The sequence below is a fragment of the Bos taurus genome, chromosome 9 (assembly GCF_002263795.3).
Source record: "Bos taurus isolate L1 Dominette 01449 registration number 42190680 breed Hereford chromosome 9, ARS-UCD2.0, whole genome shotgun sequence".
Taxonomy (NCBI): Eukaryota; Metazoa; Chordata; class Mammalia; order Artiodactyla; family Bovidae; genus Bos; species Bos taurus.
Window position 1 is genome coordinate 94,166,757 of NC_037336.1, and position 27,211 is coordinate 94,193,967.

The 27,211-nt window shown below is 45.3% G+C and overlaps 1 protein-coding gene across 4 annotated transcripts in view; it reads left to right on the forward strand.

Moving 5' to 3' along the window:
- Positions 1–27,211, forward strand: part of ZDHHC14 (zinc finger DHHC-type palmitoyltransferase 14) — a 291,222-nt gene that overhangs the window by 155,245 nt on the left and 108,766 nt on the right. For 2 of the 4 annotated variants that reach the window (XM_024996593.2, XM_024996594.2), the window contains exon 2: positions 13,959–14,131. In XM_024996593.2, coding sequence (XP_024852361.1) covers positions 13,959–14,131 — 173 coding nt within the window. The remainder of the gene's footprint in view (positions 1–13,958; positions 14,132–27,211) is intronic. The other 2 variants (XM_024996595.2, NM_001191179.1) reach the window with 1 other exon arrangement.

The following is a 27,211-nucleotide window of genomic DNA, read 5'->3' on the forward strand; positions in this document are numbered from 1 at the left end:
TTGGCAGTCACGTACAGACAGCCCTGTCAGGCGGGTGTCTCTGGAAATCTAGAAGACCATCCCCAGAACCTGACACTTCTTTTGGGCTCCGCTAATTCTACTGACAAGTTTAACCCCCCTGGACGATGTAGGGCCCAAAGTCTGTAGGATGAGGACCTGGTCCAGTGGGAGATGTTGGCTTCTGATCTTTTCCCCTCCCCGTGTCTCACTCTCCATCTCCCCGGTTGACCCTCCAGCTTTGCCATCTGCTGGGCAAAAAAAAAACTCAAGGAATGCAGCCGCCGTCACTTAATTTATTGTACCGTTCATGACAGTAAACATCTTCCAAAAATTCCATCAGGAGAGCCAGGCATGGTTTCCTTTGCCTGAATTCCTGTTAGGGACTCTTTTATTAAACACTCTTTTCCCAGATGTGTCTCCGCCGTCTCCCTTAAGGTTGTTTCCACGATTTCCCCCAGAACTAATGAACTTCTGCCTTTTGACCCCCTCTTTTAAAAAATTATCTAATAGGCATGTTTGCCCCTGGGCAGTCCTCAGGAACCTGTTCTATTTTAAAATGAACTGAAAAGATTTTTATCTCAGAAGTGCATGGCTTAAAAGAAAACAAGAGACAACATGAAAGTCTAACCCCAAAAGAGTGTCATTGGAAAGGCACAGTTAGATGAATGGGGTGGTGGTTAAGGCATTAGCTGGCCAACAGCAACATGGTATTTTTCTGTTTGGGTTTTTTTTTCCCCCCAGTGAGTTCAAAGAGTTTCAGAAAAAGTGCATCATGGGACTTAGTAGTAGGCAGACTTCCAGGTGTTACCTGGCACCTGCATCTTCTGAGGTCCTCTGTCTCACTGTCTTGACAGGAGTGTGTGTCACAGTATGTTCACTTCCACACTGGGCTTCTTGTAAGTGGGGGGCTTTGGGCTTTCTGCACCCCACCCTCTTCTCATAGGAAGCAAGTTACTTCTTGAGCATAACCTGGCAATTTTAGGAAGATTCTTTTTTTCATAAATGAAAATTTAGCTTTAGCATTATATCTGTCAGAATCCATCCCCCGCCATGATATATAATGGATATATCCATTATATCCATGCAAAATCCACAATTTTACACAATATTGAAGCAAAACTAACTAGTACTATCTCTGTGTGGCATAAGGGTATTTTGAAATAGCCAGAACAGTCTTAAGGATTTGCTGTCAAAGCTTGATTAACAGAAACTCTGGGAACACAAGCTCTGGTCTGTGTAGAAACTATGGAGCTGGCTATTTAGCAACTGGAATTGGGAAGCAGAGCCTGGGTTCTTGACCTTGGGGCGCTAAGGTATTAGTCTCCCATTGGTTTCACTGAAGCTCAGGGAGTGTCTTGAGCCGTGTAGGGCCCTGTGAGTGCCTGGAGGCGCAGAAACCAAAAGGTGGGCTATGGCCCCTGGCCTTGTGTCCTGCACATTCGTGAACCTGGCCCCACGCCCCTCTCAGCCGCCCACACCTCTCCTTGGATAGAGTGGCCGCTTCCCACTGCTCACGCCCCACGTGTTGGGGCTCCATCCTCTGCTCACAGCAGTCAGGATCCTGTACTTAGCTATCTTTTTGGCAGGACAGCGAATCGTTTCCATTCCTGCCCATCTGCTGACAATCCATCAAGGACAGGTGCCGTTGCCCATGACTCCTGAGCCTCCATTCACCCCAAACTGGGCAGGGCACCTTCCAGCTGAATCAAGTTTCAGATTTTCTAGGCATCTTAATTTTACAGAATGAGGGTAACTGAGATCATTATAAAAAGGTTGGAATCTTTTAAAAACTGTATTCCCTTATGGCTTAGATGGTAAAGAATCCACCTGCAATGCAGGAGACCTGAGTTCAGTCCCTGGGTTAGGAAGATCCCCTGGCGAAGGGAATGGCAACCCACTCCAGTGTTCTTGGCTGGAGAATCCCATGGACAGAGGAGCCTGGTAGTTTACAGTCCATGAGATTGCAGAGTCGGACATGACTGAGTGACTAACACTTTCACTACCAAGAAAATGTGGAGGGTACAAATCAGAGATACAGACCTCATTGGGGGTTAATTGAGATGATGGGCTGTCATGCACAGGATTTAAAGACAGCGACATCTGATTTGAATGCTGGTTCTGAAACTTCAGTTGTGTGTATATGTGTGTGTGTGCACGCTCAGTAGTGTCCAGCTATTTTGCAACCCCACAAACTGTAGCCTGCCAGGATGCTCTGACCATGGAATTCTCCAGGCAAGAATATTGGAGTGGGTTGCTATTCCCTTCTCCAGGGGATCTTCCTGACCCAGGGATTGAACCTGTGTTTCCTCCATTGGCAGGCGGACTCTTTACCACTGCACCACTTGGGATGCTCCTAGCTGGGTGGCCTGGGTAAAATTAGTGATGCTCTTAGGGCTTAGTTTCCTCATCTGTAAAATGGTCTCAGTAATACCAAGGTCAGAGTCTTTTTTCAGAGTGTACACGAAATTTAAAGTGAAGCTTTTTGAAGTGTAGATACTTGATCAAAAAAGGTAAATTTTCATCCTCTCCCTGCAGTCTCCTTGTCCGGCTGCTTGTTACTGTAAAAGCTGTGCAACCACGTCTGTGTTTCTAGCAAGAGCGGACCTTCCGACTTTATCAGTCTGTTCTGACCTTGTCTTCTGATGGGCAGGATAATTACATGGTGGGAGTCCTCCCCACCACTGGGGAAGAGACATGCATTTTTTTTTTTCTTTTAGTGCAAAAGCATTTTCTTTACAAAGGAGCATAGTCAATACTGCAGGCGGCATTTTGGTGGCGGAAACAGGCGTTGTCTGTCAATGAACATGAAGTGCTGCCCCTTTAGACCAGGGGAAGATTAAATCTGCAGCCCCCAATAGTAACCCCATATCCAAAAACTCCCAGTGAATGCCACATTGCTCTCTTTCCTACTAAACATGCGCACCTAAAGCTGTCTCTGCCTGATGGCCCCCAGCTTGGTGTCAAAAGGTTCATGGGCTTGCTAGTATGTTCACCTTATTTTGTGTTCATTTCTCTTCTTCCTTTGGGGGGAACTTTTTTTCTTAAACACATATGCCGCATTTTGCTTCTCCAGTCAAAAGAACCGTATTTCCATTTTATAGAAGTATTATGTACTATTTTTCAAATTATGGTTCCTCTACCATTGAAAATGGCATTATTTTTTGAGTTTATGAGTGAAATAGCTTAACCATCCAAACTCACACGCATCTCTCTCTAAATGGTTGGCTGCTTCTAACCTGTATTTATCCTCTATTATCTGCTTCTAAGAGGTTTGTGATGATGGGTATGTTAAAAACCACTCTTTGGTTCCTCTGCAACCTTAGGAAAATATTAAAAAGGAAGATTTACTTGGTAATTCATCTTCCTTTGCAAAAGGAGGAAGGTACCCTCTTTCTGTTCTGGTGATGGGGGGAAATTAACCATGACATCTGGGTGAAGAGAGCTTTAGCAGAGGAGGAGTGGGAGCATGCGGAAATGAGTGCCTGCTCGGCTCCATGTAAGATTTCTTTAACTTTTCAACCGCACAGCAATCTGCTACAGATTGCCTTGCAGTTCACCACCCACAGCATGGATCCAGGTCTCTCGGGTCTGCTCTGATGACTATATCAAATTCAACTCAGCAAATGTTTGCAGAGTGGCTGCTCTGCAGCAACAAGTGTCTGGAGGCTGGGGATACAGCAGTGGCTAAACAACCTGCAAAGACCCCTCCTGCGGGGTTGCCCTTGTAATGGGGTCCAGTCTGGGCAGATCTGAGAAGGCTTCACCTCACCCCTTGTCAGTCAGCCATTTTCAATTTAGTTGCTTCGTGCTTGGTCATGTCTGACTCTTTGCGACCCCATGGACAGCAGGCTCCTCTGTGCATGGAATTTTTCAGGCTCGAGTGGGTTGCCATTTCCTGTTCCTGGGAATCCTACCAACCCGGAGATCAAACCTGTGTCTCTTGTACCTCCTGTATTGTGGGGTGGATTCTTTACAGCTGAGCCACTAGGGAAGCCCATGAAAGGCCTGGAAACTATAAATACAGTGAAGGGTTTGGGGGCTCCATGTCCTTGTTGATGTCCTTCCTATTTGGCAATCTAACTCCTACTTAGCCATCAACACCCCATCCAGAAAACCTTCTCCGAGTCTATCCAGGCCCACTGCACTGGTCCCCTTCACTTTCCCTTGTGTGCTCTGTTTATCTCTCACCTAACTTGCTGTTTTGTTTGTAGTTAACTCACTTGGGGTCTGTCTCTCTTACTGGAGAGTGAGCAGCTTGAGATCAGGGCTCTTGTCTTGATCTGTATCCATTCCAGGCATTTGGTCCAGAGTGTTGGCGTGTAGTGGGTCCTCAATAAAAATGTGTGAAGTGACTGAGTGAAGGAATGAATAATGCTCAGAGACATGGGATACCCACAGTATCCATGGTACTTGCTTTCTATCTTTTTTTAAATTAATTTGTTTTTTAATTGAAGGATAATTGCTTTACAGAATTGTGTTGGTTTCTGCCAAACATCAACATTTCTGCCAAACATCAGTACTCTCTTTCTTTGTAGATAGCTTCCCCAGTGGCGCTAGTGGTAAAGAATCTGTCTGCTAATGCAGGAGGCATAAGAGACATGGGTTCAATCCCTGGGTCAGGAAGATCCCCTGGAGGAGGGCATGGTAACCCACTCTAGAATTCTTACCTGGAAAATCCTTTGGACAGAGGAGCCGCAGGGCTACCATCCATGGAGTCACCAAGAGTCGGGCACGACTGAAGCAACATAGCACACACACACATCTTTGTAGAAACTTTCCAAAACTCACACAAAGGCCAAGGTATTCTGAGTTAGTACTTCTTTATAACACCCAAGACCATTTTCCACAACAGTAACTTCTGGACACTGGAGGGAGAGGACTTGGCCCAGCGTGACGGTCATGACAGAGGCCTCAGGAATGTATAAAACCTTGTTCTCTGCTTTACCAAACCTGGGAGGGCAACCGATGCCCTAGGGGTGGAGCTACTCAGAGCTGAAGCCCTGGGAATAGCAGGGCTATTCCCTGCTAGTAGGACGGAAGAGAAAACAGGCTGCACAAACAGCAATGATATGCCGAGTGGTACCCGCAGCGTCACACCCGAGGCATCCCTGGCCCACATCCCAGGAGAGTGCCTGATGCCCCGAGGGTCTCAGGACAGGAGGAAAAGGCTCTCTAATGTTCACCGTGCAGTCTCAAAAAAGGACAGGGCTTCTTCATCCCACATAGGTTTCCTTGAACACATGATGATTAAACTACTTTGAATTTAGTTGAAAATGTTCCTATGTTGAATTATCCGTTCCCCAATAATGCTTATAACTGAGATATCCAGCCTTTGGATGCAACTCCAAGAATATTGCCAGTGTTTGGGGACTGGCAAACCTTTCAACCCTTCTCCTTCCCGAAGACCCCCTTCCCCTTCCTGCTCCCCTTGGACCCACCCCCGATCCAAGGAAAGAGAAAGGGAAAAGCCTTCGCTGAGTCTGAGGCTCTGGATCTGCAGAGGGTTTGCTGGGTGCCTGTGTTCCTGCCTCTCAGGCTTCTCTCAACTGCCTCTCTGAGGTCGTTTTTCTTCTTGTTCCTGTGACATAGGAACACCAGGGTGCAGTGTCTCTTCCTTTCATCTGTAAATGCGCAGTGTAAGGTAGAAATCTACAAGGATGGTGGAAGAACTTCGCAGTCACACTCCTGTGAGAAACAGCCTACAGACTAGGGCTGAGTCGGGAGGTAACTTGAGTTTCATATTCTTGAATGTACGATACCCCATACCTCACAACACACCTATCTGACGAGAGGCAACCTGCAGAAATCAAGGACTTTAGCCTTTTGAGGCTTTGATCTAACCTAGACCATGCCTTATTGTTGAGCATCTTTTCTATTGATCATTGGTTTTCTTAAAATCACAGATAGATTTTAATATTTTGTTAAACCTCCCGTTCTTTTTCAGTTCCATGAGTATTTATACACTTACATTTTTTAAAAACAATTTTTTGGTTGCCCTGGGTCTTCACTGCTACAAGAACTTTTCTCTAGTTGCGGTGAGCGGGGACCACTCTTGGTTGCAATGCTCAGGCTTCCGATTGCAGTGGCTTCTCTTGTGGAGCACAGGCTCCCAGGGCCACGGGCTTCGGTAGTTGCAGCACATGGGCTCAGTAGTTGTGGCTCCCGGGCTCTAGAGCACAGGCTCAATAGTTGTGATACACACAGCTTAGTTGCTTCACAGCATGTGGGATCTTCTCGGATCAGGGATCGAACCTGTGTCTCCGCATTGGCAGGTAGATTTTTTTTTAACCACTGAGCCACTAGGGAAGCCCTATCCACTTGCTTTGAATCATACATTTTTCCACTGCAAAAACAAGCCATGTTTGATTAAGAAATTTAAATTTCTTGGTCACAAGAGAAGCCACTGCATTGAGGAGCCTGCACACCACAGCTAGAGAGTAGCCCCTGCTCACCGCAACTAGAGAAAGCCCAAAGATGTAACCTATGGTTTCCTGGAGTTGGGTCCAGCACATAGTCTCTGAATAAATATCTGTTGAATGAACTGAAAACACAGGATAATAGGAAGTAGACTCGGGATGATCCTATTTTTGTTTCAAGCATACATTTATATTCATAATTGGAAGAATATACCCTAAAGTATGACCTTGTTTTCCACGGGGAAAAGTATGAGGGTGTTGAACCTGTGTCCCCTGAATCGGCAAGCAGATTCCTAACCACTGGCCCACCAGGGAAGTTCCTGACCTGCTGATTTCTTATGGGTTCTGGGAAGCACCGAAAACAAGATGATGGCGTTACTGTGGACATACTCCCTCTGAAAATGACACAAACAACCACATGAGTGAGGACTGTAGCAGATGTATGGCTGTCGTGCCTAGGTGATCCCGTTAGGTCATTAAAGAACCAGTTTGGGGAAAGAGATACTGACTTTCCTCCCCGTGATCCACACGGAAGCCTTTGGCTTCCCAGAATTTTGAATCAAATGCAAAATCATTTAACTGAAAAAGTTTGAAACACCACGATTTTCCCTAACCATCTCTTGTACATTCTCCATAGTAGATGGGGAAAGGGGGCTGTTCACACACTGGGATTCGAAGCCTGTATTTTTAAACTAGGGCTCCCCCGGGTTCTGTGTCTATAAATAGACCTGTCTGGGTGGTCTGCGAGGCCCTGAATTAAGAATAATGACACTGCTTTTGTCACATGGGCACTCCACAGGCTTCAGGCGAGACTGTGCTGTACAGAACCTTGCCTGTTGGAACCACATATGGCCGGGAGGCCTGGGGAGAAAGCAGAGTCCTTAGTGACTGTCCTCTCCTCGGGAGAGAGAGCTTTACCACCTCTTCCCTTAATGAGCCTGGAAACCACTGCTCCTGATGAGAAGGCAGACGCAGCCTAATATAGAGATGATCCACGAGTCTCTGATGACACCGGGAGTCGTCCTCGCATTTCTACCTGGAGTTCTCCTCTCCCCATTCTTCCTCTCTGGGTTTAAGCTTTCCCTTCCAATCTCTTTGGTTTCTATTTTTTCCCTTTGGTCCCGCGTCCATTTATTTCAACTCCCTCCTTCGTATAGCATTGGTAGATTCAGCACTACATGCAGTAGGTAAGAAGGGGCCTTCAAACGATGGGTGCAGCTGTGGGGTGTCTTGAAGGGGGTTGTTGTTGTTTTTCAGTCTCGACCGACTCTTTCGACCCCAGGGACTGCAGCACGCCAGGCTCCTCTGTCCTCCACTATCTCCTGGAGTTTGCTCAAACTCCCGTCCTTTGAGTCAGGGATGCTATCTAACCATCTCATCCTTGGCCTTCCCCTTCTCCTTTTGACTTCAATCTTTCCCAGCATCAGGATCTTTTGCACTGTATAAAATCATCTCTTTTTTTCCATTCTAGGCTTGTGAATGGATGTTATTTCTGAGTCCACTTCTTTTCTCTGTTTCCAACTAATGCGCTTATCTTTGCCCTGTAGTGCTACATTTATTTCTAAATACATGATTAAGGAACAAATCATAAAAGTAATGGTGTTTATGTCCCTGCCTATAAATGAAAAATAACATTTATTTTAGAATGACTCACATGAAAAGGAAAAAGATCGTTTTTATTACTACCCTCATAATGCTACTCTGTTATTATTTCAGACATCTGAGTCATTGGCTCAGATTATTTCATTTTATGATCATTTGCCTTAGCTATTTATTACTGAAATGCATTGCAATCAAAAGTCTGACATTTAAAATAATAGCTTAACTTTGTGATTTCTAAAATATGGAGACTTCCTTCATTAGAATGCAACATCAATAAAGCAAGGCCACATCCTCCTTGGTATCAGTTTTAATTGTGTGCCTCATTTCTGTGTATCAGTGCAGTTCAGTTCAGTTTCAGTTGCTCAGTCTTGTCCGACTCTTTGCAACCCCATGAATCGTAGCACGCCAGGCCTCCCTGTCCATCACCAACTCCCAGAGTTCGCTCAGACTCACATTGTTTTGCTATGGGAAAAGATTCTCTACTTTTTTGTTGTTATTGTTATGTAACATTATTAATATATGTTTATTGTGTCTTTCTGCTCACCTTCCCATATTTCAAAGGGCCATTCACATTGACAGGTAGGTTCTACATCTATTATCAATTGCAAAAGATTTTCTTTGTTCCAAAGGCCACATGATCTTAATGTCTCTGTTACATCTTGTTAATATTGTTTCACTTTGTTTTATTTTTGTTTTCAAGTAAAGCTAATCTCCCAAAGAATGTCCTATGAGGAAACAGAGAGCCCTAAACACCCAATAATGAACTCCAGATTTCTTATGTGAAATGTTTAAGACATTAGTTTAGTTCCAGGATTTTAACACAAAGTATCAATTTTAACCACCAGTAAATTCTAACCTGAGAGCCATTCTCTAAATAGAAATATAGAATTAATGAGACTATTGATTCTGGAAAGGTCAGTATCTGTTTGATGGTAAAATAATTTTGTCATGTGTGCTAAGTCGCTTCAGTCATGTTGAACTCTCCACGACCTCTATGGGATTCTCCAAGCAAGAATACTGGAGTGGCTTGCCATGCCCTTCTCTAGGGCATCTTCCCTACCCAGAGATCAAACCCAGGTCTCCTGCATTGCAGGCAGATTCTTTACCATCTGAGCCAGTAGAGAATACATTAATTGCATAGTCTCAGATAATATAGCACCTAGAAAATGGCTGTATCCTTCATGTATAGACATCAAATACAAATAATTCTTTTTCTTAAAGATTTGAGAAGATTGCTATTAGAACTGAAAAAATTCCCTGTAATCTTTTTTCAGTGCTATATGGTCTAATTATTACCTGGAAGGACCTTTCTTTACCTCTGATGTAGAGTAAGTTGACAGTTTGTAGTAGATATTTAATCATCATGTCTAAAGGCAAACAGCTCACTGATGTATATCATAGGAGCGAGATTATTATACAAACTTTTCATCATGATAGCCTTTGTTTTGTCTGGTGCTAAATTAACTCATTTCTTTTATGTTATGAAAATGCATGCTTTCAGATTCTTTTTTTTCCCCTCCTGCCACTTTCTCATTGAGCTTTATGAAGACAAAGATGTTTGTAGCCGGTTACCCACCCAGCTCTGGGTTGTATGTAGGTCACAATTCTTCAGACCGAGAGAGAGGACTCCATTTGGTGTTTATATCTTTGGCAGCTGCACCCTCGTCTTGTATCCGATCCAGGCCCTCGGGGGAAGGCGTCTTCCTCATCACAGATGGCTCTCAGAATTGGAGAGCCCAGCCACGGTTGCTCAGAAATGTGAAGAGCCGTTTTCAAGTTGTCTGAGCTCGAGCTAAGGATTTTCTTTGCCTCTCACAGTGCTTCAGCTATTAGGTCGCGCCAGCGGCTATGGGTTGGCTGAGATTTTCCCATCGGTCTTAGCTCCTCCTGGGGATTTGGTGATCACCGTCCTGAGCTGGGTCTGCTTATTCCTGAGTCTGCACCAGCAGGACTGCAGATGCTCTCGGCTTTTTCTGAACAGCAGCTTGAAGGTGTCAGTGTAGCCCCGATCTCCTTGTTTGCTTGGGGATCTGAATTCTTTTATACAAAGCCATGCCCAAGACTTCAGTGAGTAACCGAACGTTGTCCTTTGAAATACAGAGAGCGCCTGCTACCAACATATGGTGCTTCATCTGCTAGAACTTTAGAGAGTGTTGCACAGACTCAGCTCAGGTGCAGTCCTGCCTTTTCTTATGGGCAGAAGCATCCTAGACAGGACAGATCCTTAGCACCCGTTTGAAGGAGGTTCTAACAAGCTTAGAAGAGAGAGAAGCAAGTTCTGGACACAGAGTACATTGTGATCTTGATGGTATGGCTGACTTGACTTCCCTGCAATTTTCTCTATAACTATAAAATTCAGTGAATAGGTCCCATTCATTCAACTACTCAACAAATACTTGTCAAATACCTACCCTATGTGAGGCATCATGCCCGGTGCTATGAAGGACACACGCTGACCAGGGCCCAGTCCACCCTCGGGAATTCCAGTCCAGTGAGGTTCATGACGCATGTCCACAAACAGCCACAAGTACCCCATCGCGAGAAACAAACAAAGATACTAGGGAAGTTTACAAAAAGAAACCAGTTCTTTGGCTTGGGGGTAAGCCAAGAAAATCTTGTCACCAGGTCTTTATGGAAACTTGAAAGTTGGGGAGGCTTTAACACGGTGAGATGGGGGTGGGGGTGCTCCAGACACCAGGGCTGGGTCACAGGCCCGTCTGGGAAGGTGGAGACGACAGGAGGCCTCCAGAGTCATCAACCTGGAGACATGGCTGGGTGGCCCTGCATACAGTGCCCTTGGGACAAGAAACCATTTAGGACATGGCTTACTCACTAACAGGGCTTCCCTGGTGGCTCAGCGGTAAAACTACCTGCAGTGCAGGACACCCAGATTCGATCCTGGATTGGGAAGAGCCTCTGGAGGAGGAAATGGCAACCCACTCCAGTATTCTGGCCTGGAAAATCCCATGGACAGAGGAGCCTGGTGGGCTACAGTCCATGGGATCGCAAAGAGTTGGACACGACTCAGCGACTAACATGTTGACTTTGACTTGACTTACTCGTTAATGACATCTTGCTCTGGGAAGGCATACCTTTACAACTATGAACAGGCAACCTCTGAGGTCAACCAAGTTACATTTCAGAACCAAAAGGGAAAAACAAAAATACTGAAGATCCACTAAATCTCCTTCACGGGAGGGTTCCGACAGCACTCAAGTCTCCATCCTTGGAGAGGCCAATGGAGCTAAATAAACTCCATCCCTAAAAGCTCAAGGTGGGTCCCATCCTGTGGACTGGTCATCCAGGTCACATTGCCCAGCTATGACCTGGGTGCAGCTGCTGAACAACTGTTCCGGTTGCTTCTTATTCAAACTCATCAATAATGAGAAAGAGGAGAAGGTTGGGCTGTTGTATTCTCTGCCCTTATTCAAACAGCCATTCATTTGTTGAATTCTGAATTTAAATTCTAGAAAAATCCTCTCAACACAATTGATCATTTTTATAACCATTTTATTAAAAAAAAAAAAGAGGTATACCTAGAGTAGGTTCTTTTAGACTAAAAATATTTTTGACTAATCTATATAAACCGAAATGTATTAGTATCAGGGGTCAGTTTTATGCCTTCAGTAACGGACTGTGTTTATTTCTTTTCTAAAAAAAATCCTTTTATTCCATATTGCTGGATAGCCAGCAATTAATAATAATTAATAATCTTGTGATAGTTTCAGGTGAACAGCAAAGGGACTCAGCCATGCATATACATGTCTCCATTCTCCCCCAAACTCCCCTCCCTGAACTGTGTTGATTTCTGATTGTGGTACACTAGCCTGGTGGGCTGCCGTCTATGGGGTCGCACAGAGTTGGACACGACTGAAGCAACTTAGCAGCAGCAGCAGCAGCACATTTTCAAGGCTTAACACAACTTCAGGTGGCTTTTTATATGACAATAAGAGGAACAAAGATAAAGCCATATTTATGACACAAATGCTTTTTAATGATCTTTAGAGCCTGAGTTCCTTGCTATTAACTTGATTGACATCACAGTCAGAGATTTAATCAATAGCCTTGCAGCAATTGATATTTATCACCAGCTCTTCACAGACGCTCCATGTCAGAGTCTGCACATGCTCCATTTACCCTGAGAAGGTGTTTATTTCTGTAGCCCACGGCACTGCACCATATCCCAGAGCTGGGCCACAGTCCCGTGTGAAGATTTCAGTGCAGTATTAAATGATTGTCACTTTATATTTAATCTCTGAAGGGGAGATGGTCATTTCATGACAGTCCCCTGGGACTGAGACCCATGCTCCTCTCTTAAGCAAAGCTTTCCAACCCTTTCTCTTCTAGCTCCCTCTCTTTGTTTGGGGTTGAGTGTCTGAAGAGCCTCCCCTGGTGAGGCAGACCATCTAGGAGGCACTTTGCACTCTGGGTGTTACGACTCTGTGAGTCCGTGAGGTGTTCCTTGATGCCACGGTGTTCCTAAATGTGGTGACAACAGACTGACCGTGGTCCCTGCGGGGCTCATCCTTCACTGGGCTCCAGGCACCAGGCTGGTCTTCACTCTGCCTCTCAACACCTCCGTGGAGTCAAGGGTCAATGACGGTGGGTCAGGGCAGTGCTTAAAGCTGCCTTGGCTCCTGGGTCCCTGGAGCTGGCTGGCATAGATGTCCGTCTGTCGCAAGGGCACCTCTCCCCAACTCATCAAGACCCTGCTGCGTGTCAGTGCATTCACTGGGGACAGTGAAGGGGGTTTGAGAGTCAACTTGGGCCCTGTTTATCCATTGGTAGCTCATCTTCTTCTGGAAGGGCATGTTCAGTTCAGTTCATTTGCTCAGTCGTGTCCAACTCTGCGACCCTATGGACTGCAGTTCACCAGGCCTCCCTGTCCATCACCAGCTCCTGGAGTTTATCCAAAGTCATGTCCATTGAGTTGGTGATGCCATCCAACCATCTCATCCTCTGTCATCCCCTTCTCCTCCTATTTTCAATCTTTCCCAGCATCAGGGTCTTTTCTAGTGAGTCAGTTCTTCGAATCACATGGCCAAAGTATTGGGGTTTCAGCTTCAGCATCAGTCCTTCCAATGAACACCCAGAACTGATCTCCTTTAGGATGGACTGGTTGGATCTCCTTCCAGTCCAAGGGACTCTCAAGAGTCTTCTCCAACACCACAGTTCAAAAGCATCAATTCTTCGGTGCTCAGCATTCTTTACAGTCCAACTCTCACATCCATACATGACTACTGGAAAAACCATAGCTTTGACTAGATGGACCTTTGTTGGCAAAGTAATGTCTCTGCTTTGTAATATGCTGTCTAGGTTGGTCATAGCTTTCTGCCCGCCTACATCCTTTTAGTCCTTTTGGGAAACTGGTCCACCAGTACGTTTCCATATCTCATTAACGTCTTTTGGATAGATTAGGTCCAAAATGTTGAAAAAATACTTTCTTGCCTTTTGAGGGTGGCTTGCAGTTCTCTGCATTCTGTGCCCTAAGCTGTCTGACCCAGAGAGGAAAGACCGGGTCTGATGAAAATTGGTTCTAAGCCAGTGTCTCCTGTGTTAACACGATTCCAGGACTGGGTGGAGAATCATGTAATTCATGTGCCATGTTTCCAACACAAAGGGTGCAAGCTCTGTGCATCTTACATCGATTATACAAGCAGGATTATTTTCATTTTTCTGCCAGTGTTTTTCCGAGCAGCCAAGGGTTATCTTAGCTGAGAAGGGAGGGTTAAACTGTCCACGAGAGAGAACTGCAGACCTCCCCAAATGTAGATATTTAACACAGATGAATTTTTAATGGAAATCAATTTTGCTTCTCAAAAAAAAAAAAAAAAAAAAGCCTATAGGTTCTTGGAAAACACAGACTGCTTACTGTTGATTACTGACATTGTATTTCCTCTCTTTCTCCCCTCCCTTTCTGCTTCCCCCACCTGTTGGCAGCTGCCCGTACCTAGCAGTGAAAATCACTCCCGCCATCCCGGTGGTCGGTGGCATCTTGTTCTTCTTTGTGATGGGGACCCTGCTGCGCACCAGCTTCAGTGACCCTGGCGTCCTTCCACGAGCCACGCCTGATGAAGCCGCCGACCTGGAAAGGCAAATAGGTAACCCTGAAGGTCCGCCCTTAGCCTGTCTGTGGTCACTGCCCACCTGTGCTCAGCCCCAGTGCGGGAGGATGGGTGAGGAGCCCTTGCAGGAGGGGCTGAGTCCCTGGGGAGGAGTCCCGATGTCTTCATTCACTTGGCCCGAGGATGACCTGAGTAGGAGGTGGGATGGAAAGTGGTTGGAGGTAAGGCCGAGGGACTGGTGCGCTGGAGGTGGGCTGGTGGTACCGGCAGGCAGGCCACCACCAGCCAGGCTCTCTGAAATCCGAGTGTCTGAGTCCGCTCTGAGAAGGCGCCTGCAGAAGGCACTGCTGTGAAAGCTGTGGTTCTTGGTGGCTGCTCTTTCCTCTGCTTTCTAGAATATCAAGCGGGAAAGGTTACACCTTAGACTCTGTCCTATTTATCCAGCCTGGGCTCCAGGATTTCTTTATTAAGGTTTGACAAAGATAATATATTTCTGATATATATTGAGATGAATGGCTTTATTTTTCCTTAGATATTGGAAAGCCCGGGATTAAAAACTTACAGCAATCCATTTTAAAGATATTAAAAAACCAATCCCTATCCCTCATACAAAGAACCCTTAAAATCTCTTTTTTAATTAAAAAGAGAGCTCCCGCTTGCTCTTAAAAGTTTGCCTTTGTGAATGTGTAGCTTTGCCGTGGTGCAGCAATCATTTGGCAAGCGTGGCAGGGGCAGTGTGGTGTCTCAGTGTGAATGTGAAGGTTAGGTGTGAAAAATCACTCGACAGAAATAGTTCTCTCCCAGTGGGCGTCCCTTCCCAGCCCACTTGGCTGAAAGACCCTCACTTTCCATCGTGTAAAGTGGTACAATTAGGGTCTTGAAAAACAGTGCCTCTCTGGTTCACTTCCCCAAATGCTGAAGCACAGTCATGGCCTTCTCTGAGCATCTGCCTTCATCCTTCATCCTTGGGAGTGGAGCAGTAGAGGAGTCAATAATGGGAGTGTGTGTGAGTTTTCTGCTGGGCTGCAGACAGCTTCTTCTGTCCTGGGGTAGTAAAGTAGGGAGACAATCTCTTTCTTAGCCACCACGTATTGAGATTTGAATACAGGGCAATAATCTATAGTGTAAAGCCTTTGGAGCCCAAGAAGATAAAATCTGTCACTGCTTCCACTTTTTCCACTTCTATTAATATTTGCCATGACATGATGGGAGTGGGTGCCATGATCTTAGTTTTTGTAATGTTGAATTTCAGGCCAGCTTTTTCACTCTCCTTTTTCACCCTCATCAAGAGGCTGCATTTATATAGCTCATCAATAATTTGTAAAGGCCACCCATGATGATCATTGAATTTGATCACATCCCGGAAATTTTGTGAGGAAGACTTTATTATTACACCCATTTTACAAATAAGAAAACAAAACCCCAAGGAGTTAGATGGAAGAAGATAGCAGAGCCAGACCCTTCAACCCAGGTCCCTTGGATCTCAATCCTAGTTCTTTAGTTCATGTCATAAGGAAGAGAGAGAGGCCAGGGCCCAGTTTCCTGCAGGGACTAGGCTGGAGCCTGTAGACAGTGCTTAGTCTATGCCTGTGTCACTTCTGCATGAGCTTAAAACTGCTACTGATGCAGTAGGCAGAGAGCCCAGCTCCCACACTGGCCGTTAAGCATTTTCCTGCTGTGATCCTGTTTTCTCTCCCACCTCCCCATTAGTGCTGGGAGCATCTGAAGAAGCAGCAAGATCAGGATTTTTTTTTTTTTTTTTTGTCTTTCTTACAAAGCATATAATAAAGAGTGCCATCAAAATTCTCTATTATAAATGCAGATTCTAAGAGACATTGAGTTTCCATTATTAATATTGAAGAAGTTGAATGATTCATTAAAATGCAATTTTCTTGTTGTTTCGTTTTCTTAAAGTTGATAACCTCAGAGCAGTATTTTTCAACATACTTTTCCATATAAGCCATTTTTAAAACCCAGCTCTGGCCGCATGCCCCTTCCCCCCAGAAACACAGATTGTGTGAGAGATGAAACCAGATTTCGTTTCCTGTGAAGGAGAGAAAAGGAGCTTTAGAGACAAGCTTTGGAGTGGCAGAAATCAGTAGCCCGATACGTCCTTCCCCAAAGGCAATTAGATGAAACATTATAGATAAGATGAGACAAAGTAGTCAGAAATAGTCATTTCATGGCTCTGGAATCCAGCTGTATTAAGGAGCAGTTATTCATGAAAAACTGATGAACTTCGGGGCAGAACAGTGGGAGTCTGTGACAGTCCCTCTGGGACCACTGTCATCCCCAGCCTGCGTTCCGAAGGTGAGGAAGCTCCATGTGGATACCACGCACCCTGCTGTGTCCTTATCTGAGGGGCTGACTCGTGTGAATTTCCAGGTGGCGCTAGTGGTAAAGAACCCGCCTGCCGGAGCAGGAGATGTAAGAGATTTGGGTTCAATCCCTGGGTCGGAAAGATCCCACGGAAGAGGAAATGACAACCCACTCCAGTATTCTCTCCTGGAGAATCCCATGGACAGAGGAGCTTAGCAGGTTACAGTCAATGGGGTCACAAAGAGTTGGACACACTGAGGCGACTTAGCACAACGCATGCATGGAAAAAACCTAGAAACTGAAACTTTCACTTTAAGAACTAGAAAAGGCAGAGCAAACTGAACTCAAAGCAATTAGTAGGAAGGAAATGGTAACGTTGAGAGTGGAAATCAGTGAAATAGAACAGGCAAAACAACAGAGGAAATCAGTGAGCCCCAAAATTAGTCCTTTGAGAAGATCAACAAAATTGACAAAACTTCAGCTCTACTCCCCTGACTCCCCCCTCCAAAAAGAAGACAAGGAGAAAGAGAGAAGATACAAATTACCAAAATTAGCAATAAAAAGCAGAGGTGTCACCATTAAACTTAGAAAAATTAAGAGGATTTTGATTTTATGCTACAAATTTAGACAATTTAGATGAATGGACAAATTCTTAGAAAGCCACAGTTACCAAAAAAAAAAAAAATGCTCAAGAAATAAAAAATCTGAAAAAAACACCACATAGCAAGTAAAGAAACTGGTTGTCCATATTTGGATTCATTTGAATCCAAGGATTAATTTGAATCCTTCCTTTACGCCATACACAAAATTTTAATTTAAAATGGATCATAGACCTAAATATAAGAGCTAAAATGATAAAACTTCTGAAGGAAATGCAGAGAAAATTTTCCTGACCTTGTATTAGGCAGAGTGCTTAGATAGGACACCAAAAGCAGGATCTGTAATTTTTAAAAGGTGATAAATTGAATTTCATCAAATTTAAAAGTTTTGTGTTTCAAAAGATACCATTAAGAAAATGAAAAGACAAGCTACAGATTGGGAGAAAATAGTCATGAATCCTATATCTGATAAAATATCTTATACTGTATCTAGAACATATTAAGATCTCTTACAACACAATAAGCAGACAAACAACCCATATACAAATGGGTAAAGAATCCAACAGACATTTTTCCAAAGAAGATGTATGAATGACCAATAAGTACATGAAAAGATCCTCAGCATCTTTAATTATTCGGTTCAGTTCAGTTCAGTCGCTCAGTCATGTCCGACTCTTTTCGACCCCATGAATCGCAGCACTCCAGGCCTCCCTGTCCATCACCAACTCCCGGAGTTCACTCAGACTCACGTCCATCGAGTCAGTGATGCCATCCAGCCATCTCATCCTCTGTCGTCCCCTTCTCCTCCTGCCCCCAATCCCTCCCAGCATCAGACTCTTTTCCAATGAGTCAGCTCTTCGCATGAGGTGGCCAAAGTACTGGAGTTTCAGCTTTAATTATTAGGGAAATGCAAATCAAAGCCATAAAGACATACCACTTGACACCCGCTAAAATGGTTCCAACCAAAAGAGACTGACAATGTTGGTGAGGATATGGAGAAATTGGAACCCTCATGCATTACAGGTTGGGGTGTGAAATGGTGCCACCACTTTGGAAAATACTTCCTCAAAATTCCTCAAGAAGTTAAAGTCACCATATGACCCAGCAGTTCTATCCTACGTATATATCCAAGAGAAATGAAACACGTGTCCTTGTATGTGCCTTATATCTAGTAGCCTAAACCTGGAAATAACCCAAATGTCCGTTGGCAGGTAAACTCATGAGCAATATGAGGTCAGTCCACATAATAGAATGTTATTAAGTGGTAAAATAGAGCAAAGTGTCGACACAGGCTCCGACTTGGATAAACCTTAAAAATACTATGACAGTAAGGGAAAGAAACCAAATCCGAAGACTGTAGATTGTGTGATTCCAGTTAGATGAAGTGTCCAGAAAGGGCAAACTTTTAGAGACAGCAGATCAGGGATTGCCCAGGCTGGGGATAGGACTGAGGGCTGACCACACACAGACTTGAGAGAATTTGTCGGGGGAGAATGAAAATGGTCCAGAACTGGATTGTGGTGATGGTTGCATAATCTAATAAACTGACTAATGATTATTGTATTGTACACTTACAATGGGTAACTGTAACGTAAGCTAGCTTATACCGCAATAAGGCTGTCTAAAATAAAAGGGAAGAAGAGAGGAAAGGAGAGAGGAGGAGGGTGGAGGGAAAGAAAGAAGGCTCTCCCATCCTCTGGGTGTGTGACTTTAGGCTAGTTGTACACTTTTTAAATCTCATCCTACCATATTCTTAACTTTAACATGGAAATGTTAAATGTTAGTTGCTCAGTCAAGTCCAACTCTTTGCTACCCCATGAACTGTAGCCCACCAGGCTCCTCTGTCCATGGAATTCTCCATACAAGAATACTGGAGTGGGTTACCATTCCCTTCTCCAGCGAATCTTTCTGACCCAGGGATCAAACCTGTGTCTCTTATGTCTCCTGCATTGGCAGGCAGGTTCTTTACCACTTAGTGCCACCTGGGAAGCCCCTTAAGATGGGAATAAGAACCCATAGCCTGTGAGGTTCTTGTCAGGATTGGCTCATGAAATGCTAGAATCTTTCAAGAAAAATTGTCCTCTTTCCCCACTCGGATCTCTCGTCACCTTCTACAAACATAGATTCTCATAAAAAACGAGCTGCTTTGTGATGGAAATAAACAGCAGAGCTAGGCTAATGCTTTGTAAGAATTCCTCCCATGTATCACATGGCTGTGGAAAATAAGATGATGTTTCAATGAAATCTTAGCACATTTATTTCATGCTCTCTAAAGAAGCAAAACACGAGATTTGGAAACTTTTTATTATTAGAGCTATTGATTCCAATTATCCATTGTATTCCTCTGAGTGTAGAAGCCCAGAATAGACCCTTGAAACCAGCCGTCTGAGGAACTGATTGAAGATTTGCCAAAAATCTGAACAACGTTCCCCGTCCTCAGATTTCTGGAGGGGAGTGGGTGGCGAGGCAGAGGCTGTGTGTCTCAGTCTGTTCCAAGTCTGAGGAAATGCCTTACGCTTCTTTCTTCTGAAAGAGCTTTCCCAATAACTCATGCTGCCCCTGAAAAGACAGTGAAGAATGGCATTGGGGTCCAGGCAGTGGGGTCATTGAAGTCCTGCTTGGCAGCTTTACAGTTTGGGAAACTCTGTTCTTTGATTCCACTCAGGATTGACCATATACTAAGCAACTGATTTGGGGGCTAGAAAAAAATTATGATACCACATGCACAGGCTCCAAGCCTTTCATTTCAATTACCTTTCCAGGGATTAAAAATAGGGGGAAGGGGCTGCTCTCCCTCCCGTCTTCCATTCCACGTGCATCTCGCCCCGTCCCCTCCAGCATCCTGAGGATCAGGGGAGGCAGTCATGAACTCAAACGTGCAGTCCTCCCGTTGGGCTCCAAAAACAAGGCTAGTTATTGAGGTAACTCTCGCCCTGTGTCATGGTAACCCTGACATCAGTAAGTGATATCATGGCGGCTTGCTGAGGGTGGAATGAGATCAAAGGAAGCTGGCTGGCCCTTAAAATCACCTGGGCTGCGGTAGAATCTTAAGATTTATTGCCTCCACTCTGAACCTTTGACTGGGAGGCTAGAATGTCCGCTGGGCAGCACCCATCTGCGTGCCTCCCTCCTGTCTGCTCTGACTCCCCGAGTTTCTTTCCCTCCCCTCCTTCCCTCTCTCCTCCTCCTCCCTCTTCCTCCCTCCTCCCTTCCCTCCTCCTCCTCCTCCTCCCTCTTCCTCCTCCCTTCCCTCATCCTCCCCTCCTCCTCTTCCCCTCCCCTTCCTCCTCCCCTCTCTCTCCTCCTCCTCCCCCTCTCCTCCTCCCACCTCCCCTTTCTATCCTCCTTCTCCCCCTCCCCTCCTTCCTCCTCCCCTCCATCCTCACCCTCTCTCCTCCTCCCCTCCTCCCTCCTCCTCCCTTCTCCCCCCTCCTCCCCTCTCTTCCCTCTTCCCCTTTCTTCCCTCCCCCTCTCCTCCTCCCCTCCCTCCTCTTCCCTCCTCCTTCCCCTCCTTCTTTCCTCTTCTTTCTCTCTCTCTCTCTTCCACACTCTTGGTCAAATTCTCATCATCCAAGAGCTTTCCTTGTAGTACACAGAACCAGTCACCTTTTCCAAGACAGCAGTCTGTCTTTCATTTCCTCCTAAAGTACCCTTGGGCCAGGAATCGTCTAGAGGAGCCATCTAGGAAGCAGGCAGGCAGCATCTTGCCCCTGTGGAGGCACTGGCCTTGTCAGCAGCCTGGGTCTACACCATCCCAGGGAGTGCGATTCCTGGGAAGTGTTCTATGGAAACAAGATATGTTCACCATCTATTTGACTTGCTAGTTTTTTTTTTTTTCCCCCAAAGACATCTTAATTCTTTGCAACTCCATGGACTGTAGCCCACCAGGCTCCTCTGTCCATGGGATTCTCCAGGCAAGAATACTGGAATGGGTTGCCATGCCCTCCTCCAGGGGATGTTCCCCACCCTGGGACTAAACTCAGGTCTCCTGCTTTGCAGGTGGAATCTTTACCATCTGAGCCACCAGGGAAGCCCTGTGTTTAAGTGTAGAAACATTTTATTTAGTTCTTCAGAAAGTTCATTTGGGTTTCCATTACCTCTTACAGAAAAACCTGAACAAACTTTGGGGCCAACCCAATAACTGGAATTTAAATAACACTGGTGGATTTTCACTGAACAAAATACTTTCTGAGGAGGACATTCTTAAGCCAGTTTAAGACCTTAATCAATATTCTCTATTGTAAAGCTACACTATTTCCAATTTTTCCCATTTCCATTTTTATTCTGCCAAAATTATTTTTATTGGAGTGATTTCTGCATAAAATTTATAACTAAGATTTTTTATTGATTGGTTTTTATATTATGAAAGTTGCCATTATGAATTTTATTATAGAACTATTATTCCAACATGACAGATTTTCCCTGTGATTTAATGTTTTACCATGTGAAATTTTTAAGCCATGATTGGCTTATTTTCGTGTTAGTTATTTCTACTGGTAATATTCACCATAAAATTGCTTTTTAAGGTGATAGTTTCTTTTTTTGCTCTATAATTAATGAGTCTCCTAGCTGTGACTAGTCTGTGACGGCCTCTCACACAGACTTTGCAGTCGCTTTGTGTGCTCCATACTAGACAGCCACCCTTGAAAACGCAAGAAAAAAAGGCATCAAAACGGGTTGATTTGACTGGTTTTGCCAGTTTTCTTTTCAGAAGGTGACATTTTCTGATTGTTTCTCCAGTTCCTTCAATTTGTTTCTTTTTAACTGGAGGATAAATGTTTTACAGTGTTGTGTTGGTTTCTGCCATACGTCAACGTGAATCGGCCATAGGTTGTATGTATGTCCCCTCCCTCTTGAACTTCCTTCCCACCTCCCACCCTATCCCAGCCCTCTAGGTTACTTGCATCTCCCTCCTCACGTCTAAGGCTTCCCTGGTGGCTCAGTGGTAAAGAATCTGCCTGCTGATGCAGGAGACATGTATTTGATCCCTGGGTCAGGAAGATCCCCTGGAGGAGGAAATGGTGACCCACTCTAGTATCCTTGCCTGGGAAATCCCGTGGACAGAGGAGCCTGGTGGGCTACGGTCCATGGGGTAGCAGACAGTCTCACCTCCAAAATCACCACAGTTTATCCTCTGTGTAACTCTTATTTAGTGTGGTCATTTCAGGACCTCAGGAGCATTCTGCTAGACCAAGAACTCTGTCCAGAATTGAACCGCACCCGCCTCTGTGGGGGTCCTTCCTGCCTTTACTGTTCCCTGCCCCCTGCCACCTGCTTTCTGCCCTGTTTGTGCCAGGGTTATGATATGACTTCAGTAGCTGTCGGACTCTCTTTTAAGTACCAACTTCAGCATTTACCTGTGTCCACTGAAATAAAACAGTCTCTGCCCTGTCCTGTGAAGTAATTGGCTTATTGGTCTGAGATGACAGGCAGGACAGTACTAATAGCTATTTTCATTAAGTGCTTCTCTTGTGCCAGGCATTATGCTGAGCTCTTTCTATGTATGATCTCATTTAAGACTCACAACTCCGTAACGTTTAGATGCTATTCTTGTTCCTATTTTATGTCGGAGAAAGCCAGTACTCAGAAAAGAAGATGATTTGCTGAAGATCGTTTGACCATGCCTTAAGTGTTAGTCGCTCAGTCATGTCCAACTCTTTGTGACCCCATGGACTGTAACCCATCAGGCTCCTCTGTCCATGGGATTTCCCAGGCAAGAATACTGGAGTGGGTTGCCATTCCCTTCTCCAGGGGATCTTTCCAACCCAGGGATTGAACCCGGGGCTCTTGCATTGCAGGCAGATTCTTTACTGTGTGAGCCATCAGAGCTGGGAGTCAAATGCAGGTTCATCTGCCATGACACCCTATGCTCTTAACCCCTGCTTGCTACTGTCCACCTGCTGGCCCGAGGGGAGATTTCTGGGACCCCTGGAGTGGGTAGCACATCCCTTCTCTGTAAGTTACATTCTCTGTCCAGATTGTCAGCATCATCTGGCCCTCCAACTTCCCTGTCCCATTGGCTGGGTCTCCCCATCATTGCCCTGGCTCAGAAATAGAGAGCCGTGTCCAGCCCACTGTGGCCAGTGGGCCCAGGTCTCACATCCTAAGCCCAAGTGGGAGGAGAAGAAGGACTACAGGGAAACACCAGACAATCGGACAGCTTGTTGTAGCTGCCTCACTGAAGTCTAGATGTTTCCTGCTGCTAGTGGAGGACTTATGTGAAGAGAGGGCAGGGTGCCCTACTGCATCTGAAATAACTTTCAAAAGAGGAAGAGATGAAGGCTTGTGAAGAAAACGACATCCTAGTAATAAAAAAAGCAGATTCCTTGTTTGGGGGAAAGTACCAGAATCATCAAGTGTGTGCTCATGCCAGGGGAAGGGAAGGCAGTAAGAAACTCAGGGTGGGTGCTTACGATGCCAGAATTCCTGACTGTCTCTTTAAAAGCAAGTCCCAGCCTGGGAGAGCTGGGAACCAGATGTTACAATTCAGAATCTTGGTATTTGAGGAAATACCACAAGGTTCTGAAGGCTCTGGGTCTGAGGGAAGGAAGGAGCTGGAGATTTTGTTTGTCCCAAGGTTTTGGAAGGATGGCTGTGTTTCATCCAGGATGTTCAGTGAGGCCTAGGTTATTTCTTCTTCCTGTAGAAATCCAAACTTCGGGGAATGTACTATGCTGGAACTGAGGCCGGTTTCTGATGCAAACCTGTTTCCTTGTTTGTGAGTTAGGACATTTTACTGTGTGATGGTTGTTGTGAAGAATTATCATCCCCTCTTCTGGTGGAGACCCTGTACAGAATTGTCTTCAATGTCCTCCCAATATTGTGTGTGGAAAGTGGGTTTTTTTTTCTTCTTATAGGAAAAGAAATTGAGGCAAGGCTAGGGGGGCTCCTGTTTAATTTGTTGAGATCACACTCTCATGCCCCCACCGCACTCAGTCTAAATTCCTAAATCTACATAGGTATTTTAGTGACCTCCCTCTGTATTCCCTATCCTGAATCTAGAGGGTGTCTCTTAATACAGTGAAGATTCAGCTTATATATATGTACATATGTTGGGCTTCTCTGGTGGCTCAACTGGTAAAGAATCCACCTGCAATATGGGACGCCTGAGTTCTATCCCTGGGTTAGGACGATCCCCTGGAGAAGGGAACGGCTACCCACTCCAGTATTCTGGCCTGGAGAATTCCATGGACTGAACAGTTCGTGGGGTCGCAAAGAGTTGGACACGACTGAGCAACTAACACTTTCACTTTACCTTCACGTTCACATATGTAGATTGGAAGCTGTTCTGTAGAATTGATGAGCGCCCTAAAAGCAGTGCTATCACTTCATTTCAGATAAGGGTAAATCTCTCTCTCTCCCTGTCTCTCACTGTGTCACAGTCTTTAAAGAGTTTGTGTTAAATCAGCAAAATGGGGACGTCTCTGGTGGTCCAGTGGTTAAAACTTTGCCTTCCAATGCCTGGGGTGCAGGTTCGATCCCTGGTCAGGGAGCTATGATCCCACATGCCTCATGACCAACGTAAAACAGAAACAGTATTGTAACAAATTCAGTAAAGACTTTAAAAATGGTCCACATTAAAAAAAAAAAAAAAAGAATCTTTTTAAATCAGCAAAGTGATGGCATAGGGCAAATATTGACACGCTTTACTTAAAAAAAAAAAAAGAAAGTACTGTAATTGTAATCATTTCTCATATGCTGCTGCTGCTAAGTCACTTCAGTCGTGTCCGACTCTGTGCAACCCCAGAGATGGCAGCCCACCAGGCTCCTCCGTCCATGGGATTCTCCAGGCAAGTACACTGGAGTGGGTTGCCATTTCCTTCTCCAATGCATGAAAGTGAAAAATGAAAGTGAAGTCGCTCAGTCATGTCCGACTCCTAGCGACCCCGTGGACTGCAGCCCACCAGGCTCCCCTGTCCATGGGATTTTCCAGGCAAGAGTACTGGAGTGGGGTGCCATTTCCTTCTCCGCATTCCTCATATAGAAGGCCACAAAAGGGGAAAGGATGATGAAAGAACCAGGGCGAGGAAAAAGTCATCTTCAAGGGAGCAGAGGAAGCCAGATGCTGCAAGGAGGGGAAGTGAAGGATCAAGTGGCATGAAAGGGATGGGAAAATTGGGACCACGTGGTTCAAGACTATAGCCAAAGGAAAGACCAGGGGTCTGGAGCGTGCTAAAGGGAATTAGAGACCCCCTCTCTTCCAGCCGCGGGCACTAAGGAAACTGCTGACTCATGGATCTCGGGCTCTAATACAAGAGCTTCTGAACCCACCTCCCTGACTACAGGTAGGCTGGCGTGCTGCAATGCTCTGAGTCATAGGACACCCCCTCTGAAAGGGACCTCAGCAATTGTGGAAACCATCCAGAACAACTGCCCTGGTTTACCAAGATGAGTAAACCCAAGCCCAGAGAGAGACAGGTACAACTCCGCCCATGCTCGCACAGCGCAGCAGACCCGGGACTCCAGCCCTGGGGTCCTGGTGCCACGGCCAGATACTATATCTCCTCTTTGACATTTTTGCTTCTGCAACTACATCCCTAAATCCTTGCTACTCAAAGTAGATCCGTGGAAGAGCAACATCAACATCACCTAGGAGCTGCATAGACCCTAGGACCTCAGCCCCGAGCTCACCCACTGAAGCAGAATCTGGTTTAAGGCAGACACAGGTGATTCACATGGAAGCGCAATAGCACCACCCTAAAGCCTTCCACCGCCCACCCTGTGACCAGTGCCCAATCCCATGACCATCTCTCCAGCAGTCAGCGTTTGCTTCCTCTCCTGATAAGCTCTCCAAGCCATCGTATTTTCAGGTGTTTGGCTCACTCAGCTTCATTTACCTTGAGTGTTCATTGTGATCACCCTGCTCTGTAGCCTTTCTGAGTAGGTGGCTTCACATTCTTTAATATTACTTGTTAATAACAACTAGTACACCCATGGCTGATTCATGTGAATGTATGGCAAAACCACCACAATATTGTAATTAGCCTCCAATTAAAATTTTTAAAAAGGTATTAAAAAATATTACTTGTTAATAACAACTATATCAATGGCTCAGAAAGTCAAGAATCTGCCTGCAATGCAGGAGACCTGGGTTCAATCCTTGGGTCAGGAAGATCCCCTGGGGGAGGAAATGGCAACCCACTCCAGTGTTCTTGCCTGAAAAATCCCATGGGCAGAGGAGCCTGGCAGGCTACAGTCTATAGGGTCACAAAAAGTCAGACACGACTGAGCAACTAACATACATATCAATAAATACTTTCTCTTTAGATAGTGCTTTGCAGAGTTCAAAGTCCCTCAATGTTTTCATCATCAATAAACCATTAGGAGCCCCAGGCTCTGTCACTAAGTTGACTGAGCCCCTAACCCAGCTGTTCCACTTGATGTATAACCCTGAGAAGTGTTTTAACTTCTCTGGGTCTTCATTTTGATCCGTATAAAATAGATACACTACGTGCAAAGTCCCATTCTAGTGTTGTTATTCCGTGGTTCTTAAAATAAACCCTTCCTCCTCCTTCGTTTGACCATGAAAATCGGGGGACCTAGATGCTTTAGAAGGTTATGAAGCTTATTCAATGACTTAAACAGGAGTTGACATATTCTGTTAATAATTTTAGAATCCAAAGCTACACGCACACCCATGTAAATCCAGCAAGTAAACTGTAGTTGCTGCGAAGTGAGATATTTATGTGACTCACTGGAATATTACTATCATTATTACTTTAACTGGTATGCTTGGGGGAGGATAAAGCAAGATGATGAAACAGTAGCTCTTGAGAGTGAAGGAATGAGTCAGCCAGTCACTAGGTTTTAGTGGGAAATCAAAGCTATGGCTGGAGGAGGAAATGGCAACCCACTCCGGTATTCTTGCCTAGAGAAGCCTGTGGACGGAGGAGCCTGGTGGGCTGCTGTCCGTGGGGTTGTACAGAGTCGGACATGACTGAAGCGACTTAGCATGCATGCATGCATTGGAGAAGGAAATGGTGACCCACTCCAGTGTTCTTGCCTGGAGAATCCCAGTGACAGAGGAGCCTGGTGGGCTGCCGTCTATGGGGTTGCACAGAGTCAGACATGACTGAAGCGATTAGCAGCAGCAGCAGCAAAGCTAAGGCACTTCTGCAGGCAGGGCCTTTTGGGCAGAATGGGCTCTGAAGCAGGGGTCTGGCCGCACCAGTGCGTGTGCTGGGCAGGAGGAGGAGGAAGGTAAGAACAG